Genomic DNA, 21,292 nt, shown 5'->3' with positions numbered 1-21,292 from the left:
GTGATATCTTTACTGTGGTTTTCTCAGTCATGATGAAATTCTTTCACCTCAGTTTGGGTCTAATTAAGGAGCAAGCAAGAAAGAAGGGATGCCAGGGGCTGTGTAGGAAAGAGAGAATGAGCCTGGGAGGTTAGGTGGCAGGTGGACCACTGTGGGAAGCTCACTCTAGAGCGATGATTCCAGCAAAGGAGTGTTCGTGTGTGTGTGTGTGTGTGTGTGTGAGAGAGAGAGAGAGAGAGAGAGAGACACAGAGAGAGAGAGAGACACACACACAGAGAGAGAGAGACAGACAGACAGACAGACAGACAGACAGAGAGGCGCTGGGAAGCAGAGAAAAAAGGTTCCCAGAGGCGGGAGACAATGAGACTGGGCAGGTAAGCTGGGCTGACCCCTCTCCCCTGGAGCTGAAGGTCAATTTAAAGTGCAGATAAGCCACTGCTGAGGAAGGGATAAGCAGTGTCCCTGAAGCAGAGGGATGGCCCAGGTGGTAACGCTTTTCTCTTTGCTAAAACCTGAAGTCCACTGTGATGCTCTGGACGGAGGTTCTGGACGTGATGAGAATTTGCTGATTCCCTGTGGATTCGCGACATTGACGCTGGGTGACGGAAAGCAAGTATCTGTTGGGATGGCGGAAGGCAGGATGGAGGCTGGGTGCAGGCGTAGGGTCGGCTGGCTGTAAACTTGAGTGGAGCAATAGGCACCTAGTCCTTTTGCATGGATTGACTCACTTCACCCTCCCACAGCCTTTGACGGAGGTGCTCTTCTCACCCCATTTACAGAAGAGGAAAACTGAGGTCCAGGGCAACCAGGTAGCTTGTCCAGGGTCGCTCATCAGATGTGGGCATCCGATTCGGGCCGTTCTGTGTCGCCCCTCCACTCCCTAACGTTTCCTACCCGAGAGGCAGCGCTCCCCTGCGGGAAGGCCACCGGCTGCGCTGTCCAGGCGCTACCTGCTGGGGAGGCCGAGCAGCCAGTGCCCAGCGGGTTCTTTAATCTGGGGGGGGGTCTGTCTGCCTCTGTTCCGCTAAGGTGGCAGCTGACATTCACTGAGGGTCCCCTCCGTGCCAGGCCCAGGCCTGTTGGAAATGAGCTGCTTCTCGCAGGAGGGGAGGCCACTGCGTACAGGGCACTGGGCAGGGCCACTGGTGCCGGGAGCAGATGTCAGGCCGCCGTGGGTGGAAGACTGTCACTCCAGCCTGACGCAGGCGCCTTGTTATGAGAGCGTGTGCGAGACCAGTGCCCTTCACCCTTCTCGACAGTCTTGGTCCCTGGCGGGGCTGGCTGGAGCCCTGCCCGAGACCGCAGTCACAGCTCTCCCTGTAAATATCCTTAACAGCTAGCGCGTTCCGAGAGCGGGAGTTGGGGGTCGCGTCGGGCGATATAGAACAGGGGCTTCGGAGCTGAGCCCCAGCCTCCGGCTCCGTGTTCCCGGGCCCGTGACATATACGCCAGGCCTCCGCTTTCTCATCTGTCGGGGGAGGTGCTGCGCTGCTCTCTCCCCCTCCCTTCGGGCAATGGGAGGGTGGGGTGGGCGGAGGATGGGGAGGCAGTTCCGGTTCCCTGGAGCGAGTTGGGCAGGTTATTTCGGAGGCGAGCCGTCACGTCATGGCGGCTCCTGTGCTGGCGCTGGGTTCCCTCGGTGGGATCCGGGTTACTGGTGTGGTCGGTGGTGGACAGGGTTTTGTGTGTTGGCCGGCTCGATGGTCTAGCGTGGGGATGGGCAAACTACAGCCGCCTGTTTTGGTTGGCTTATGAGCTAAGAATGGGTTTTTAGGTTTTCAAGTGGTCGTTTAAAAAGAAGAGAGAGGGCTTCCTTGGTGGCGCAGTGGTTAAGAATCCGCCCGTCAATGCAGGGGACACGGGGTCGAGCCCTGGTCCAGGAGGACCCCACATGCCGCGGAGCAACTAAGCCCGTGCGCCACAACTACTGAGCCTGCGCTCTAGAGCCCGCGAGCCACAACTATTGAAGCCCGTGGGCCTACAGCCCGTGCTCCACAACAAGAGAAGCCACCGCGATGAGAAGCCCGCGTGCAGCAACGAAGACCCAAGGCAGCCAAAAATAAAATAAATTTTAAAAAAGAGAGAGAGAAGAAGAATGTGCAGCGGAGACTCTTGGGCCCACAGAGCCCAGGTTGTGTGCTGTCTGGGCCTTCAGAGGGGAGGGCTGGCCAGCCAGCCCCAGCCCTCCTGGGACGGCACTGCACAAGCTGCCTTGGCGTGGTCGTCTCCCTGGTGGACACGGAGCCACAACACTGCCGTGGAGCGTGGGCCGGCCAACGCTGAACACAGCTCATGCCCTCTTGCCGCCCCTCCTAGGGGTAAACGGATGCTTAGTGGACCCCGCACCCCACAAGGAGCAGCAGGAGGCCTGCCTTCCTTTTTGTGACAAATCAACCTTGTCCTTAGCTCTTCTATTCCAGCCATTTTCCCCGATGCCTCTAAAAGCTGGAGGATTTTCAGGTAAAGGAGATGTGATTATTGATTGCAATATACAGACGCCCAAATGTGTTTGTTCCCTGACACTCACTGCAGGCTTTTGTAAAATACGTACAGGAAGGCGAGTTGACCTGCAGGGAATTGGAGGTGGCATCGGCTTGTTCTCCTCGAGCTGGTTGTAGCATCCCAGTGCTGTAACCCAAGGCAGACCATGCCACCTCGGTTCCTCTCCTGTCAGGCCTCCTGCCAAGCCAGCAGCTTACACACACTTTCCGTCTAGAGGCTGACCCACGATGCACAGGCGGAGTGGGCCTTAACCCCCCGCCACTGGCCATGGGGGACCTTGTGTAAGTGACCTGCCCTCTGCACCTCAGCTTTCTCAGCTGTGTCATGCGGCTCGTGGTCTCTTTCTCCTGGGCCAGCTGTGAGGTCCACAAAGGAGAACTTTTGGAAACTGCTTAGCATGAGCCTTCGCTTGGAGGAGCTCTTGGAAACGGGAGCTGCTGCCGTTTGTCAGTGCGTCTTCGCATGGGCTATGGTCGGAATATTCTCCACGGCTGGCTTGTTATTTGCATTTTGGTTCTAATAAAGGAGGTGCCAGGGTTCATTTCTCAGTGAGCTATATGTAATTTATTTGGAATGCATTGCGTATTTTTCATCAAGTGCTTGCTCGACAAAACTAGCTTGATTTTGCTCTTTGCCCTGACATCTGGGCCTGCTCGTCACCTCACAGGAACCCCAGGCCTTATCTTCCCGCCAGGGAGACTTTCACTGAAGAGAAGTGGGCCCACCATCCGCTGCGGGAGCCTGGCGGCGGCCGCAGTTCCCTACGTGGGGACTCCAGGGTGCCGGGCTTGCCCCGAGCTCCGTGACCCTGGGTGAGGTGCAGCCCCGGGCCCTTGGTCCCCCGGCTCGCTCCTCAGTCAGGCCTCGCGTCCCCGCGGGTGTGAACAAGGCGACCCTGCCGGATGTCCGGCGCAGGGCCTGCGAGCATCTGGTGCCGGGCGGGCGGGCGGTCGGCAGGATGGTAGCCACAGCCTCAGAGCCTTTTGTTCTTCGGTCTGTGCGGAGAAGGAGCTTGACCCCGAGCGGAGCCTCCCCGGGCGGCCTTCCAGCCGGGACCCTCAGCTCGCACACCCGGACGGAGCACGTGCCCACCCCGGGGTGGCTCCTCTCTGACCTCTGACCCCACAGAGCTCCCGACACCTGTCTGCTAAGGCCACGAGCAGGTGGGGGCCGGGGGTGTTCATTAGATGCTGAGGCCAGAAACGGGAGATTCACCGGACTCGTTGCGGTCACTTTTCTCTCATTTTAAATGCTTTTCTAAAAATGGTATTTTCTTGTTAGGTAGAGCAGCTTCTACCTTAAATATCCGTATAAAAATGAATAGGATGCTGCTACTAGGATTCCCTGAATATTAAGGACAAGAGTTTTAGGAGAATTTCTAGTTATTTGGGTATGTAGGTCTAGACATAAATTCATAAATTTAACGGTGTCTGTTTTTGTCACACATTGTAGAATATTTATCAGGTGGATTGAAACACACAGGTGTATACCATGGGGGAAATGAGTTTACTGAGCCGGATTGTGGGGCATTTGTCACGTGCCTGCGAGCACGCGGGGGAGAGACTGGAAGTGCTGCTTAGAAGAGGCCGTGATCGAGGTGGCGACAGGCCAGGAGGGGCTCCCACTGCGGAGAGGCAGGCGTTTCGGTGTGATATGCAGGAAAGCCCGTTTCTGTGAAAACCTGGGGTTTAGGCCTCACACTTAAAAATGACCTCTGGTCAACTAGCTAGGAATGAGACTTCTTCTGAAAGGCAGTTTGAGGATAGGAAAAATCTGTTAATTCTGAGCTAATTGGAGCCATCTGCTATTTAAAGAGCTTTATTTGGTAAATAAAGGTTTTTCTTTTGGAGACCTTAAATCAGCCGACTAGTTAATGTAAAACACTTGGGGCTAGAGGCAGAGAATGGGTGTCCTCGGTCAGCGAGGTAGGAGAGGAAGGGGTTGGAGAGGAGAAGACTAGAAATGTGAGCTTCGGGGGGGACATCCCGTCCCCCGCTCCGACGTGATTTTCCCAGGTGAACACGCCAGGTGGCCTCCCAGACCAGACCCCTGCTGTCAACCTTGGCCGCCCGTTGGAATCTTCGGGGGTGGGCTTAAATAATGCTCGGGCTGGGGTCCTATCCCCCGAGTTCGGGGTTTGCTGGTGCAGAGTGGGGCTGGGGCACAGGCGGTCCTGGCTGGTGTGCAGCCCCTCTGGGAACTGCCGACCTCCCGCCCTGGGGCTCCCCTGCGCCGGGCGGGGCCCCCAGCGGGCTGCAGCCTCTCCCCCGGAGCTTGGGTCCCAGTGGCTTTTGCTCCCTTCCCGGGAGGCTGAGGAGACGGCAGACACCTCGGGTGGTTCCTTCTTCCTTCCGGCCGAGACGCTGCCACGTCCTTGGTGCCTTTGAGGGGTGGGGCCCGTAGCAGCTTGGCTCCTGCCCCTCAGGGGGAGCCCCGGGTCCCGAGGCGGCGCTGGGGGTGAGAGAGAAGGTCCTGACCCGAGACCTGCTTATCAAGTCAGAGTGAGGAGTTCCCCTGTTCTGTTTGTGTCCGGCTGTGCCTGGCTGCTGGTGGGGGGGGTGGTCACCGGCCGTGTGTAGGGCCCGCTAACGGGTGACCGTGACGGTTCTCCGATGGCAGTAGTGTGCGAGGGGCTTCGCAGGCCAGGGAGGCGCCCGGGGGCCCCCCAAGTTTCTTTGTGGGCTGCTTCCAGAGTTGAATGGGTTTTAGACGGTGCAGAGATTGCTGGTTGTAGGATTTCTGGGCAAATCCCCATAAAAGGGTATTTGGCTTGTTGGGGGTCTTCTTTTTGTTTGTTTATAAACTTCACATTGGCCGTGTGTGTGTGTGTGTGTGTGTGTGTGTGTGTATTCCTGTATGTATTTTATAAAAAGTGCAGCTTGATTTTTAGGTGGGGGAGGTGTGGGAAAGACCTTGATAAAGAGTGAGCTTTAAACTTGTTAGAATGAGAGAAAAGCCTTTACAGGTTAATAGGCTTGATTAGACAGATTGCCCGATTTTAGTTTGAGTACAGAATGCCTCTTGAAATGTAATGGTTAGATTAAACCGATGAGACAGGTTTTCAGGGCATTTTATTTGCGTCTAATTCGCTTAAAGATATTTATGGGAAGCATAATTTGTATTAAAAAATAGGAATGTAAAGTTAAGCCATACTCTAAAATGACAGTAGTTTTTAATCTCGTCAGGACCGCGTTGCGTTGTGTTGCGTATGGTTCGTTCTCAGTTAAGTGTTTTGGCCAGTGTTTTGGTGATTTCTAAAAACGTCTTCAAAGCCGAATGCTGTTTTAAAGGTGACCTCGCTTGGCCTTGGACGTGCTTTCCAAGAGCGCACGCCCTGCAAGGTAACACAGCCGCCATCTGCGCGCTGGGAAAGGGTTTGCAGTGCTCCTCGCTTTCCCCTCTTACTTGGGCTGATTTGATCCTCTGAGGAACCTGTGAGGTAGATAAATGCTTCAGGCGTCCTTGTTCCGTTCTACTGAGAAGTTAAGACCTTGCTCAAGGTCATGCAGCAAAACGTTACAGCAGGGGAAAAGCCCAGGTCTTGTGCGTCTTAATTTTGTGCTCTTTCTACGGTGTTTTGCTGTCAGAACTTGGGAGGCAGTTGTCAACACGCTCACCCTTTGGAAGATGGCCCCGAGTTCCATTTCAGGGTCTGTCACGTGTGCTGTGCCCTTGGACAAATCCCATAACCACCGTAAGGTGGAGATGATACCTCCTTCAGGAGGGCATTCAGAAATGGTGGTCCTCTTTCTCACGGCTTCCTTCCACCCAGGCCATGTCCAAGACCAAAGAGTTTCGCGGCTTCCAACCGCACCTAAGTTGTGGCCTGCGGGAGGCCAGGATTTTGCGAATCTAGCTCGTTTATGGGTGTCGGCATGAAGCCGCCTTGTGCATTCGAATCTCCTGCAGGTGGTTTTGCAAGGTGATCTCTTAGGCTCAAGTTTCTGCTCAGAAACAGCTAACAGGATTCCTCTTTCACACACTAAAAGTATGTGTTTCTGTACAGGGGGCACGTGGTCCTCTTGACTAGCTGGTGGGGTGTGCTGTGTGCCCCAGGCCTGTGCTTGTCACATTCTGCCGCCTTTGCTGTAATTCTCCCTGCGCTTGGGCCTGCTTTTCCTTTTCCATTTAACATCCCTTGTGCTCATCTAGCTTGAGTCCCTTCTCCTGAGGCTGCCCACGGAGAGCCTTCTTTCCTTCTCTGTTTTAAGGGATCTAGTAGTCCCCGTTATAGGAAAGTTAAAAAGGGAGGTTTATGGAACGCTTGGAAGGTTCACAGGTGCGATCTTCTCTTTATTTATGGCTCCTAGCATCATTTCTTAGCCCCGAGAGCCTCATACTTGGGCGGGGTGGGGGTCATTGCATCCCTGTGGCTCGGTGCCCTCTCCGGAGCCTTGCGTTAGAACACCACCCAGGCTGCAGGGCCCTTGGGCCTCCCTGGCCAGTGGTTTCTGTAACCTGCACCACGGGTGGCCTTCTGTACCTTAGGAGTTTTGCAGATGTTTCCTTCTCTCTTTCTGAGGGTGCTCACTCCTAGAATTCTCCTTGTTCCCTTCCTGAGGGAGAAAAGGCCTCGTTATTTTAGCTGATTTTAAGATAGTGCCGTGGAGGGTGTGCTGGTTTGTGAGTCCATGATCTGGGTTTTACTTCGCCTTCTAGTTCAGATGAGAGGCTTCTAGTCAACCTTGACCAAGTGTTATCAGAAAAAATAGCTCAGTATTAAGTACACACACAGAAAAACAACTGCAGCGACAAAAGTGGTTTCTATTTACTAATGACTTACTGTTTAGCAGATACCACATGAGGAGCTTTCTTTATGTTCTGATTTTATCCTTTCAACATTCTAAGAAGTTAAGTAGTGTTACCCCGTTTCACAGGTATGGAAACAGGCTGGGTGGTTCAGTGACTCGCTGGTAATTTGGTAGAACTGAGATCTGAACTTGTGTTGTTTGGACTCCGGGTGCTTATGGTTGCTTAGAGACCCGAATTTTTGTCAGATAAATTAAGTATTCAGAAGGACAGCATTGAATCTCTCTGTTTGGTAGCTTATTGTTGGGGGGAGGGGTTCTAGTGTCTTTTCTCTCCGGGGCTTGTATAGCTGCTGCCCCAAATGATACTCTGCAGAATCAGAGCAGAGCATCTGGTGCACACTGGGTCTCCCAGTTTGTTTAGGCTGTGGTTGCATTTTCTTCATTTCCTCCACGTAATGCTCTGAACTTTGGCTGGGTTTTTGTTATTTTAAATTTTTTAAAAAATTTATATTTATTTTTGGCTGCGTTGGGTCTTTGTTGCTGCGCGCAGACTTTTCTCTAGTTGGGGCGAGCGGGGGCTTCTCTTCGTTGAGGTGCGCGGGCTTCTCACCGCGGTGGCTTCTCTTGTTCCGGAGCACGGGCTCTAGGTGCGCGGGCTCTAGAGAGCAGGGTCAGTAGTTGTGGCACGTGGGCTTAGTTGCTCCGCAGCATGTGGGATCTTCCCGGACCAGGGCTCGAGCCTGTGTCCCCTGAATTGGCAGGCGGATTCCTAACCACTGCGCCCCCAGGGAAGCCCCCTGGGTGTTTGGTTTGGATTACAGTGTTTGCTTTTTAAGGGGGCCTGGGTGGGTGCCTGCAGGCACCCATGCTCTCACCTCTTTGCTGGGTTAGGTTGGCAAGATTATAAAATACATTCTTAAGTGGTAATCATAATCTCAGGGGGGAAGATCATCTGTGAAATGTTAATAACAGTTTCAACCAGTGGCATAAAAATCACGCTCTGGCAAAGAGGAGCCCTGGAGCCCTGCTCTCTTTACTCCAGGGAGCCATTAGGGTCGAGAGGGTATGAAACGGCAAATGGGAACTTTTCACCTGTAACAGTGAAATAATAGTGGTCTCTTTGGGGCAGAAGAAGTTCGAGTAGAATTACGGCAGTCGGATGCAGAGCTGTTCGCGGCCAGCACGTGGAATCTCCCTGAGTTGCCCCTCACTCGTCGCCCCCGCCCCGCCCTACAACCACGCGTCTGTTCTCCACGCCTCTAATTCTCCACGCCGCTTGGAGAATTCGCTGCGCGTGGAGTCATTACGGTACGTAACCCTGGGCGCTGGGAGACGGTGTTAGGAAGTCGGGCGATGGGAGGGTGAGCGGGGAGAGCAGCAGGAAGCGGAGGCGGGAAGGGGCTTTGCGGGTCGGCCTCGCGGCCAGCGTGTGTAACTGCAGTCTCGAGGCGGCGTGTTGTCCCGGCTGCGTTAGGCAGTGCAGGGAAACCACGCGCTTCGAGGGTCCGGGCAGCTGGAGGCGTAGCCGTGGCCGCGGCGGGTGGGTGAAGGAGGGCCGGCGGGGCGGGGTCAGGCCCCGGCCGCGGGGGCCGCGTGCAGAGACAGTTGGGAGGTAGGGGCAAGAAAGCCACTGCGGTGCGGGCGTTTCCAGCTTTGGGAATGGAAGACAGTAACGCTGTCGCGGCGGCAGGTGGGGAGGGCAGGGCTCTGGGGCCGAGTTCAGCTCCAGGAGGAGAGTTCTGTGCTTCACCGGGGATGCTTGCCAAGTTGGGAAGAGGAGGGGCCCCACCTGGTCCACACCCAGCTGAATCCCGGTGCCCTCTTGTCTGTTGCTTCGGGGATGCTGATGTGATAAAGGCTAAGTATTAGAACACGGCAAACCTAGACAGTTCCTTTTTCTTTTCCTGGAGCTTGGCTTCAGCCCAGGGCGGTGTCGTGTGCGCAGCTGTACGAGCGGTACCTCTGAAGCTGAGGGCCTTTGAAAGTCGATTAGTGATGCCAGGCGCATTTCTCCTTGCCAGAGGTGATCAAAAGAACACAGTAATAGCTGTTCAGGTTTAAAAATATAAAACACTTAAGTCATCATGGAAGTATTTTAATGAATTCTCTCAAAGGATTATGAAATGGGCTGAATTACTGTAGAAGCCTGAGCTCCAGCTGGGCAGCTCTGGACCATCTCTCGGGAGGGGGGCGAGTTGGGGGGAGCAGCCGTCACACCCTTGGATGTCCGCTTCTCAGAGGACAGAATCCCGGAGGTTTGGGCCCCTCCCTGTGCCGCGTGGCGCTGTGACAGTTGCTTCTGCTGTGCTCATGCCTGTTCATTTCCTGTTTCTGGGAGATCCCAGGCTTTGGGGTAGCCTGTTGCCCCCAAACTTCCAAATCACAGTTAGTGAGAAAGGTCTGTGGCACTGGTGATTCCAGGTCCCCTGGGCACGTTCCCTTGGCTCTGCAGCTCTTCCCACGATCCTGAGCCAGGGAAGGCTTTCCTGGGCTTGATGGCGAAGGGGCTTGGGAGCATTTTCAGAGCCCAGACCTGTATACCTGGGCCCTCTGAACTGAGGGAAATGCATCTTCTCCATATTTTGGTCAGTTTCAAGGATCCTGACTTTAGGATGCCCTGGTTTTTCTAAATCTTGAAATTAAAAATAAACAAGACAAGGTGTGAGAGTGTATAGAAAGGCTCAGAATTCAGCTGACTAAAGTTTAAAGAGACAGATGGCCTGGAGTTGTCACGATGAAAAGGGTGATGAAAAAGACAAAATAAAGCCACAAGAAGTAGGAAAACTAAGTGTCATACGTGTCATTTCCTGAAAATTTTCACTTAACCTCAAGGCTCCCCCAAATGGGAAGTTGGGCTGTTTCTTGACATAGGTGGGGAAAGTTTTGAGGGCTATGGGAGAGACGTGAGTAGAGACGAGGCATCAGCATCTGAGTGCCTCCTTCTATAGACAGTGGCCGGGACACGCGCTGCAGTCGGTGGGTGCCAGGTCCCCACTCTTAGTGGCCTTTAATCTGGAGGGACGCTGCTGTTGCTGTTCCTTCTTTCTCTCTCCAGCCCTTCCCTCGGGGGGGGGAAACACAGACCTAGATGGTGAGTAGCTCGTGGGGTCACACGGGTTAGTGAGCGTGTTCACGACTCACACCCCCCTCTGCCCTAGAGCGTGCGCTCCTGGCTCAGTGCGGGAATGAGAAGGTTGCCAAGGTTGCGCTGGGCATCTGAGTGATGTTCTTCAGCCACTGGTCCCAGACCTGAGTAGTGGGACGTGCAGGTAGCATCCAACCCCCGCCCTTCTGGTCCCCCAGCTCCTTGCCCTAGGAGAAGGGAACGGTGGGGGAGGGCCCTGGCCTTCCCCTGCCCAGAGGAGGCTGAGCCTCTGCGCGTCCTCACTCCTGCCCAGGGGCCGGTCGCCTTTGAGGCACGTGGGACGGGTGGGGTGAGGGGCCGGCAGGCCTTTCCAGTCTTGGATAATGACCCAGTGCTTGGTTCAGCTTAGACCTTTTTCTGAAAAGAGAATTCTCAAGATGGTTGGCAGAACGGCACCTTTCCTACCAAGGAGATCTACTTCCCTCGGAGAACAGATTCTGGCAGCAGAATCTTGACGTGCCTTTGCGGACTAGGTCACCTCTGGCATTGATTTCCTTCCCGCACTGCACGGGGTTGCAGTGCATGGTGATGAACTTAGGCGAGAATTGCCAAAGGGCGAGGACCCTGCTTGCTTAGGGCCTGCCGTCACTGTCTTGGCAGACGGCTCCCTTCTTGCCAGGGCCGGGTTTTATTCCGGTTTATAGCTGGTAATACAGTGGCCAGGAGCATGGAATGCCACACTGCACTCGAGCAGAGATGCGAGGCAGAAAAAGTGCGCAAACTTCACAGGTGTGGATGCCGGGGAGAGGGCTTTGGGGAGGATGGTCAAGGCAGTATAGTGAAAACAGCTGTTTTCTAAGCTGTTTTAGACCCGGCAAAAGGAAAGTCGGGCAATTTATTGAATCGAAACACTCTTCTCCCAAGTATATATAGAACATCTGTCTGTACCCTGCCCTCAGGAATGGACACTTTTGTCTGGCAGTGATCGGTGATCTCTGTTGAATTCTGTTATCTTTTGGGTGACAGATCCCCCCAGAACTTTGTGCCTAAAACAGTAATGATATAGCATTTCTCACAAACCCTTGGGTTGACCTGGAGTTTTCCCTCAGGTCTCGCTGGGACTCACTCACTGCCTGTGGTCGGCAGGAGAGCTGCTGGCCTAAGGTCAGCTAGGACGCTGGGCGTCCCGCTGGGTGGCTAAGGCCTGGGTTCTTCTCCACCGTTCCTCTCCAGCAGCCAGCTCAGGCCTCCTTAGGTGTGATGGAGGTGAAGGCTGCAGGGCCTCAGGCTTAACCTCCTAAATAGCATAGCGTGGATCCCAGGGCTAGCCCAGATTCAAGGGGAGCAGCAGGCAAAGTTGAATAGGGGCCTGGGCTTGGGGGTGGGTTATTCATTAAAGCCACTATGGTAACAGTCTCCGGGCCGGTCTTCTGGTCCCAAGGATTTCTGTCCCTCCGAGCTGTGGGATACAATCCTCTCCTCCCATCCCGCCCTTCCCTCCGGGTGCAGCAGTGGCCTTCAAGTCTGCGCACGCACGCCCCAGGTCCGGGCTAGATGTGGACGGGGCTGCCGCATTGCAGCTGCTTGGGGGTGGGCTTCAGTTGATTCAGAGAGCCGTGAATTGAAAAGACACACCCCACACCCTGTGGAGGGACGGGAATGAGGTAGCTGAGGTAGGTGGTTGTGTTCAGAGCGGGGCAGAGAGAGGCAGTTAGCAAGCGGTCCACAGCGGTTCTGCCGTCAGGGCCTGTGCTGGGGCAACGCCCTGCTTCTGGCGTCCGCTTTTGTACCAGTTCTCTCCTGGGGTGCAGTAACACACCAACCAGAACGTGATGTAAACGAGACGGATTCTGTGGATTGACGGGGTTTTGGCCGGGCGCGCCCTCGAGGCTGCTCTGCTGTGCCGGGGTTCAGGCTGGGTGACCGCGGCCGGCCGAGTGCACGTCCTGGGCCTCAGCGGGGGGCCGTGCAGTAGCTGTGATGGACCTCCCACCGCACGCTCTCTCCCCGCCTCCCCGGCCCTTTGAGGCCTCGGCTCAGAAGTCACCACCTTCTGTGGGTTAAAACATGTGACAAGACCAGCCCACATTCAAGGGATGGGGACCTAAGTCTATTCCTTTCTTGCTGGAGGAGTGCTGAAGGGCTGTGGAAACAGCCGGCAGTCATTGGCCATTATTTTTGGAGCAATCTCCCACACTCCCATCTCGGCATGGTGGAGGGGTTTGGATACATTCTTGTTGGCTTTGTTTTAATTAACTCCCCAAAAGGAACGCCACTGTTTTTCTCAGTATGGGGGTGGGGCAGTCAGTGCAGGGAGGTCAGGTCAGCTGACCTAAAACAAGCCTCGTTGTGGTGGCACCTCATCTAGTCAGGGCTGCCTTGCTTCCCGCCCCCCGTCTGCTAAGCAGCGGTTCTCAAAGCGTGGTCCCCACACCAGCAGCACCTGCATCACCTGGGCGCTGATGCTTGGCTCCCCCCAGATGCACTGCCGCAGGCCTTGGGGGGACACGGGTCTGATAAGCCCGCCAGGTGATTCTGATGCGCCCGAGAGTTGAGAATCACTGCTAATGGAGTTCAGGCGGCTCTCACTGCCTCTCCCTTAACCCTTCCAACCAGTTCCCCCCACCCAGGCGCTCTGTCTCGCGGAGTCAGCGTGTCCTTTGGGTCAGTGTGAGGCTGTGGTCTTCTTACTGCTCGGGGGACACCTGGGACCGTCAGGGGTGTGCCCAGGCCCACAGGTGGCGAGGAGAGTAGGACGTGGCTCCCGAATGCCCGCAGCGTGGCGTGCAGCGTGGCGTGCAGCGTGGCGAGGGAGGCTGTGGGCGTGGAGGACGGCCGGTTCCGAGGCAGAGGTGACAGATTCGGTGCGTCCAGGCCGAGGAGGTATCAGCAAGCGGTGGATCCTGGGAGTTAAAGCTCAAAGGACTGCACCGGCAGTTTGGAAGTTACTACATACCCTGTAATTTATTTATTTTTTGGGGGGCAGTGACATCATATATTTATTTATTTTTTAACATCTTTATTGGAGTATAACTGTTTTACAATAGTGTGTTAGTTTCTCCTTTACACCAAAGTGAATCAGTTATACATATACATATGTTCCCATAACTCTTCCCTCCTGTGTCACCCTCCCTCCCACCCTCCCTATCCCACCCCTCTAGGTGGTCACAAAGCACAGAGGTGATCTCCCTGTGCTATGCGGCAGCTTCCCACTAGCTATCTAATTTACATTTGGTAGTGTGTATATGTCCCTGCCACTCTCTTACCCTGTAATTTAGAAGTTTGTTTTCAGAGGTGCCTGTTCAGTGGGGGTCTTTTGAAAATATGGATTACATGACCCCCCCCCCCCCCCCACCCTTTATGACCGGGCGAGTGTTTTGGGACCTCTGAGTGTCCCGGGTGATTCTTCACTAGCCAGGTTTGGGGAACAGGGTCCCAAACCCCGGGGAGAAGGAGGAGAGAAAGACAGGAGGCCAAGCCTGGAGCCTCGGGGTGGCTGCCCTCGATGACGGCCAGACCGGGCGGGTCTGTGCCTGAAGACCCTTCTGGCTCCAGGGAGACCGGAGGAGGACGAGCGGGGAGTAGCGTCGTAGATGCCGAGGGGCGGGCAGGCCGCGTGGGGCCGACCACGTGGAGGACCCGACGCCAGAGCAGGAGCCGGACCGTGACGGGGGGAGCTTGCGGGGGGGGGGGGTGGGGGAGGGGGGCGGGGACGTCGGGGAGGAGTGAGCGGGGAGGGCGGCCTGCAGCGAGGTGGCGTCGGTTTTTCAGTGGTAGACACCCCCGCGTGTTGCCCAGGGCAGAGACGGGCGGGAGGGGCACGTGGAGAAGAAGGGGGTCGGGGATGAAGCCGCGTCCCCGGGGGAGGGCAGGGCGGATTTGAAGCTTCTGGGATTGGCCTTGAGAAGGAGGGCCAGCCTTCCTCACCCCGGAGGGGAGGACAGAAGGGAAAGGGCGTGAGAACGGGAGAGTCCGTAGCTGCTGGAAACGGACGCGGCCTCTCGTGTCCCCCTTTCCTGGTCACCCCATATCTCACTTTCCTCACGTTTGTGGGCGAGACCCGTGGGCTTTCACGTTGTCCACTGTGCCGTCTCACGTGGGGCCTCTGTGGTGTCCGTTCGCGCCTGTGTCGCCGGGGTCCGTTGTTCGCGTGGGAAGGGGGCTGGTGGGTGTCAGTTCTCCTCGGAAGCACCGCTGGCCACTCTGCGGGTTCACCTGGGACGGCAGGTTAGTGGGGCGCCCGGTTCGCCCACGAGGCTCGGTTAACCCAGTGCCGCCCAGGTTGCCGTAGTTCTGTGTCTGTGACCCCTTACGTTCTGTGGGACCCTCTTCTGTGTCTGGTGTCCTTCCTCCTTCAACCCTCCTCCTCCTCCTCCTCCTCCCCGCTATTTCACAGGGAAGGTGTGTCTGTAGGGTGGGCGGCTCCCGGCCTTCTGTTGCCCCGTGGGGCTGCGGGGCTCTCCTCGCTAAGCGTCAGCGTCACCCCTCACGCCCGCCTGGGGCTGACAGGTGCTGCCCATCGAGAACTCAGCTGCTCACACTTCTCTCTGGTCAGGCAGCTGTTGGGATGGGTGTTGGAGTCCTTACAGCTAAAGCCTAGGGAGTGTAGGCTGTGTGTGTTTTTCAGCTAATCACGTTGGTGTTTAAGAGCTTTTAGAAGCCATTTTCAAGGGTATGGTGTTCACCTGATGAAAGAAAACAGGTTCCTTATTGTTTCCTGGGTCTGCTTAAAATACTTAGGCCAAGGCAGTAGCTGTAAGCGAAGATGCGTGAGACTGTATTTGTTGGACACGGCCTCTTCTGAAACAATTAAGTGAGGGCATACATTTTTTTTCCTCCCTGTTATATGAGGATGCTAGTTAACCTATGTTTTAGTATATACCTACCTAAATTAAGAGAGTTGAGGGGGGAACATGGGGAGAAAAGTAGAATTTTTGCTTAGACAAGAGTGATTTTTTTCAATAAGTCTGCATGTCTAAGTGTTCTGGTATTTATTTACTTTAATTATACAAAAGCTGGCGCCTTCCCCAGTTTTTATAATCTAGCTGGGTCATAGTTTTTGTTTGCACACGTGCCGTGTTTCATAGTCTAATGTGCACACGCAGGTGAGATTTAGAAATCTTTGTGTCCTGAATGTGAAGGCCCGTGGTCACCACAGCCTGATCCTTAAGTGAGGAAAACGTTACCGGTTCCTTGAAAGACCAGCGTATGTATGTTATCAGTACACGGACGGAGCTGTATAGCCCTGTGAGTTACTAAAATTTCCTTTCTTTTCCTTCTGTCCTACAGAACCTGAAAGCAGATCCAGAAGAGCTTTTTACCAAACTGGAGAAAATCGGGAAGGGCTCTTTTGGTGAGGTGTTCAAGGGCATTGACAATCGGACTCAGAAAGTGGTCGCCATAAAAATCATTGATCTGGAAGAGGCTGAAGATGAGATAGAGGACATTCAGCAGGAAATCACAGTGCTGAGTCAGTGCGACAGTCCCTACGTAACCAAATATTATGGATCCTATCTGAAGGTAAGGCTTAAAGATGCAGACGCGGTTTTCCATCATGCAGCACCTGACTGAGACGCGAGCCTCGGACGGGAAGGACTTCGATAAATAGCACAGCAGGTTTTCAGAGGAAGGAGGAGTGTTCTGACCTTTGCAGTCAAAACAACCCGTCTCTGATGGTTCTATCATCTTAAATGTCACTGATAGAATGTATTTTTGGTAAAAAGTGTTTGATGTTGAAACGCCCTTTCAAACAAGAAAGTATTTCTGAGTGAGACTTTGTCGTCAGGAGTGCGTGTCTTAAGCTATTATAACAACAACTGCTCATCACCTAATTTTAGCGTGGTTTGTGGTAAGAACTCAGGCCAACCTGAGAATATTAGTCTTGATATTTTCAGTTATCCAATGTGTTTTGATTCAGTGCTTTTTTTTTTTTTTTTTTTAAACTGCTGAGAATTGAGAACGTTGGTTAGTGAGCTGGTTTATCTACATTTGACTTTGAAGAATTCTCGGTTAGTAAGTAATTACTTAAATAAAGCAGTAGTTGTAACACAACAACCGCAGCTCGTGCTCGATCTTCACGCAGTTCTTCAAGCGGGAAAGCATTGTGTTAAAGATGGTTTCCCAGTCCTGCCTGGACGCCTGTTGCAGTCGTTGTGCTCTACCGCTAGAGAAGTTTAAGATGGTCCCTTGTGTGTTTCAAGTTCCTTGACGTATGCCTGTTTTACTGCACTTAGAAATGTCCTATCTTTCAAATGGGGTTTTGGAAATCTGAAGAATTGGTGAAGAAGTTTCTGAAACAATTCTCTGTGGAAACGAAAGCGTCACAGGTAGAGAGAACTCTTTCCTAATGGAGGCAGCAGTACGCCTGGGTAATGTAAGACTAGGCCTCCTCCTGCCCTGGGTTCGTCCTCTCAGTTCTCCATGTCGTAGCCCTCCCTGTGTTCTGGGGTCAAGAGGGCTGGTGCAGGCTTTGATTTTGTGGAAATGTTAATAATAAGGTGTAAGTGGGAGGATGGATCTTTTGAGAACTGTTGATTCGCTAAAGTGAATATTTAAAGGAAATAAAAATTGGATGGTAATTCTATGTTTTCTTCAGTTGCCTAAAGAATGGCAGTATGTCAGAGGTCAAATGCAGCATTTTGAAAGGGGAAGAATAAGTTTCGGAGTCAGTTGTCCAGGACTGAGTTTTTTTAAACTTCTTTACTTCCTCATTTGTAAAATGGAAAATTATGGTATACGCCTCGTTGTTGCAAAGAGTACATGGAACTGAGTATGTGAAAGTACCTGGCATGTAGCGGGCACTTAGGGAGCGTCAGTTTCCTTCCGTAATTGATCGGGTTTATTCCTTCACGTTTGTCTCTGACATTACCTTGTGGTGGAGGATGTGTCCACCACAAGGAGCAGGGAGGGTGGCCCGCGGCAGCCATGAGCGTTGCCGTTGGCGGGGGGAGCATCCAGCTTGGGCCTTGGCCGGGCAAAGGGGCAGCACGGTAAGCTTCGTCATATGCATGGTCCAAGAGGAGAGCACCTGTGGCTTCCATAGGGAAAGCAGAGGTCTTCTTTATGTGAAACTCCTTTTGAGGAAAAACTCAACAGCTGAAGAGACTCGACTTGAACTCTGTCTACTGTATCAGTTCTCCTTTGTGAAATGACGTCAGAATAGTTGCATAGTGAATTCGGAGTTAGGTTTCATGTGGTACGTTGGATTTTAATGTGAACTATGGTAGTTTCGGCAGAGGAAGTGTGGAAGATCCTCGCAGAGGCTTGCCGACGTATACCAGCTAATACCTGACTGCCGTGGGAGTTCAGCATCAGCGTGGTTTGCAGGTGTCTCCTTCAGCCCGGGCTCCGCAGCAGAATTTTTTTTACTGCATGGCGAGGTGATTGCTCTACTGTGGCCAAATGTGGTGTCACCTTGACTGTACGTATCTAGAGGTTCCATCTGGTACGTCCTGTCCTTCCTGAGTTGCTGACTCCAAGTCAGTCTACCCTTGGTCTATAGTGGGCCAGTGAATTTATTTAGTTAACCTAGTGTCAGTTGCTGGAATACACACCCTAGGTTTTTAATGGCTCAGTATGATAGAAGTTTATTTGTGGCTCACTCATAGCCCTGGTCTGTGGGTGGCTTTCCTCCAAGCAGTTACTCAGGAACCTAGGTTCCTTCTGTCTTGCAGCTCTTCCTCCCTCCACACGTGGTGTGCTCGGCTGCCTTCAGTCAGCACGGGGGCGAAAAGGGAGGCCCCCGAGGGGAGTTCTCGTGTACCCAGGCCAGGACACAGGGCCCCTTGTTCCCGCTCACAGCCCCCAGCCAGGCTCGGCCCCGTGGCTGCACCGAACCAGGAGGGGCTGGGAACCGCCGTCTAATCGTGCGCTGCACGGCAGAGCCGATGGGCTTGGAGCTGAGCTAGACGGTCCTTCCCAAGGCCACTTTCTCCGCGCGAGGGAGGTGGAGTGCCCCCTGGGGTGACTTTCTCCACTGACTGTGCTCGGGTGGGATGGAGAGCTGTGATAATTTCGTCTGCAGTGCTTTATGTATTTTACCAGGCAGACTGTCCTTCAGAAGATGTAACTGCCTCAGGAATGCCAGGAGTAATAGCACCATCCTGAAAAGCTGCCCTTAATTCCTTAAGCCTTTCTGTCCAATGTGGTGAAAACACGTGGACTGCTCTTGTTAAACGGTACTAACAGCACCGCCGTGCAGGGCAAGGATCCGGACCCGTACTCCTGCCGTCCTTGGTGTGAGAGAGTTGCGTGACGTGCCTTGGTCCAGAGGAGGAGCCTCAGTCATGAGCCAGAGGCTGTTTCCCTATCATCTTGGTAGCTTAGGACGTTTAATCAGTATGGTCCAAACTGTCAGGTAAGATACAAATTAAATTGATGCGTAAGATGAATGGGTCTTTGACCCAAAGTTGAAGATTACTGTGCTCTGTGTGGTTTTTACTGCCCTTCTAAAACTCCCCATAGCTTTCAGAGCTGGTCGTTTTAGTTCTTTAAGTGGTGATGGGGGAGAGGGCCTCAGGATTTCACCTTGTGTGAGGGGACTTTTACACAGCAAGACTGGGTAAAGAGGAAATGAGCAGGAAGTGGTTTCTCCTTTGCTGAATTTGCATTAGAAGATCTCAGAATTACGTTTTCGTTTCAATCCTGTACTCCAGAAGGAGAAATTGGAAACAATAGCTAAGTGGTCTAAATATAGTGAACGTTACTGAAGATCAGGAGAGTGGCCTGAGTTTTGACTGTGTAGCTATAATCGAATTACAGAGTTGCTGTGTAGCACGTTTCTTCCCGAAATAGTAAAAACAAAAACAACGCCGACAATTTAGGGAGGAGAGGGAATAGTGCAACAGTGTAAACGTACGTTTGTATTGATGAATCGGAGGGCTGGAAAGGTCTTGAAGATTCACATGCCATAGAAGAACTTCATTTGCTGTAGTTTGCTTAATTTTGGGGAAATTAAACCAGCTAGAATATCAACCAGAAGCCTTCGTATCCCAACCATTATACCACTGGAGCTTTTTACCGCAAAAATACCGTCTACAAGGTCACAGTGAAAGCGTAGAGGGTGGGATGGTGTGCAGGAGAGAGAGAGAGACTTTTTTGGTTTTATTTTTAAGTTAGGCAGTGAAGACATGATAAGATCGTAACAGTGGACAGTGAGGTGCTATAGAGGCGTCTGAGCCTGATTTCTTTTTAAGCAGCACTCACGAGAGCTACTCATTCCATTCAGCAACACAGCTCTTAAGGGTTTTTTTTGGTCTTGGGGAGATTGCCTGCCTTTTAGAATCTCTACTTTGAGATTCACTTAGAGTTATAAGCCAGGATTTTAGTTTTGGACCCTAGTACAGTTAACTTAACTGTCTGGATGTTTCTCAAGCTGCTGACTTCCTCAAGGACAAAATGCAGATAAATATACCTATCTTACAGGAGTACTACAGAGATTGAGATCAGATGGGTAAAGTGCCTGGCATGTTAGGGGATTTTTAGTAAGTGCTAATTTAAGAATTGTTTTTAATTAAGGGAAAAGTTATTTGGCCAAATAACTCAAAATTTATGCGTTGTAAGAACATTATTAGCATACTAAAAATCAGGGTTATCATTTTCTTTTATAATAAATTATTTAATACTCTCAAACATCAGGCCAGTTTCACCAAAGCAAATCAGGAACAAGGCAAAAAAACAAAACAAAACTGTGTTTATCAAACCTTTACTTGTCCTAGAGTCATTTTTGTTGTAGTTTCGCTATTAAGGGAACGTGTCCATTGAGTGAGTAGCTGTCTCATAGTGGGTTCAGATCCTTGACTTAAGAGTTTGTATTTCTTCAGTTCCTGAAAGCCTTTAGGGTAGTTTTACCAATTGGATTCGCCAGAAAATGAATACAGGAATGTCCCTTTATGTGTTTTAGTGTCGTATGTAAGTACAGGTGATTCTGCTGCGGTGTGTGTTACGGACGTGAGACACACTTGGGGGTAACTTTTTAAAGTGATGTTCTTTGGACTTCTGATTTGCTGTTTTTCCCCTTTTCCTTCCTTCCCCAAAGGGAAAGTAGTAAGTAGTTCCTGACGAAACAGAAATCCCAACCATTTTATGCTTAGGGAAAGAAGTGAGAAAATGTTTATATAAATGGCTGGTGTCTTTGTGAATGGGCCTTCTCAGGAGGTTGCCATCCACCCCCTGTGTTCACTTCTTGCCCCCAGCATGACTATTAATAGCTGACTCTTTACTTTCAGAAGCATCCTAGCTTGGGCAATAGAAGATAATCAGCCTCTTATGCTTTATATCCAAAAAAAACCCCAGACGAAACTATACTCTTTCCCTTGCGCATACTGTATTATAATTTTATGATCTCGTTATCGCTCAGAGAAGAATTACTCGTGTAGCCACGTGATAATGAACGTGTCTGTTAGGGCACACTGTCTGAACTTATCTTCACTCACCTCCCTCCTGACTGCCCCATGGCAGATCCTCCTCTTGTATTGACCTCTGGTTTTAGACACGGTGAGGAACATAGGTGGGTTATCGGTCTTGGGAGGCAGTTGAGCTGAGATGTGTGCCTGGTGTGTGTGGACTCTCCTTTGCCTCAGGGCTTCTTCCAAAAGCACCCAGGTCCTGTCTCATTCACTTCTTTCCTATTCCCGAAGATAGAGCCCGGCACATTCTCCTGGAGATGAAAGCAGTCAGGTACTGATGGTGTCGTGCACGTGGAACGGCGACTGCAGCTTGACTGAACTGGGGTCAAGATGCCCAGCGTGGAGGGCAGAGGAGAAAGGCGGGCTGTGCCATACGGAGAAGGCAGATCTGGGGTTGTGACAGGAGCTCGTGACTTTGGGGCCAGGCCACCTAAACATAGTACGGGTACCTCTCTGTGCCTCTTGCTGACTGCCCCACGTGTACCCTCCTGCACTGAAGGTACAGGTGGCTGTGTCTGGAGACGTTTTCAGTTGTCACGACGGGGCGG

At 52.5% G+C, this 21,292-nt stretch overlaps 1 protein-coding gene across 8 annotated transcripts in view; it reads left to right on the top strand.

Moving 5' to 3' along the window:
• STK24 (serine/threonine kinase 24) overlaps positions 1-21,292 on the top strand; it is a 116,552-nt gene that overhangs the window by 42,664 nt on the left and 52,596 nt on the right. For 5 of the 8 annotated variants that reach the window (XM_067016614.1, XM_067016613.1, XM_067016607.1 and 2 more), the window contains one exon: positions 15,628-15,858. Coding sequence is in view for 2 of the 8 variants with exons in the window: in XM_067016607.1 (XP_066872708.1) it covers positions 15,628-15,858 (231 nt within the window). In the remaining 6 variants the exon portion in view is untranslated. Of the gene's footprint in view, positions 1-7,342; positions 7,380-8,382; positions 8,562-15,627; positions 15,859-21,292 lie in introns of those variants that run through there. The other 3 variants (XM_067016611.1, XM_067016609.1, XM_067016610.1) reach the window with 2 other exon arrangements.

Source organism: Kogia breviceps, chromosome 16, assembly GCF_026419965.1.
Source record: "Kogia breviceps isolate mKogBre1 chromosome 16, mKogBre1 haplotype 1, whole genome shotgun sequence".
Lineage (NCBI taxonomy): Eukaryota > Metazoa > Chordata > Mammalia > Artiodactyla > Physeteridae > Kogia > Kogia breviceps.
This window is presented reverse-complemented; position numbering and strand designations above follow the sequence as displayed.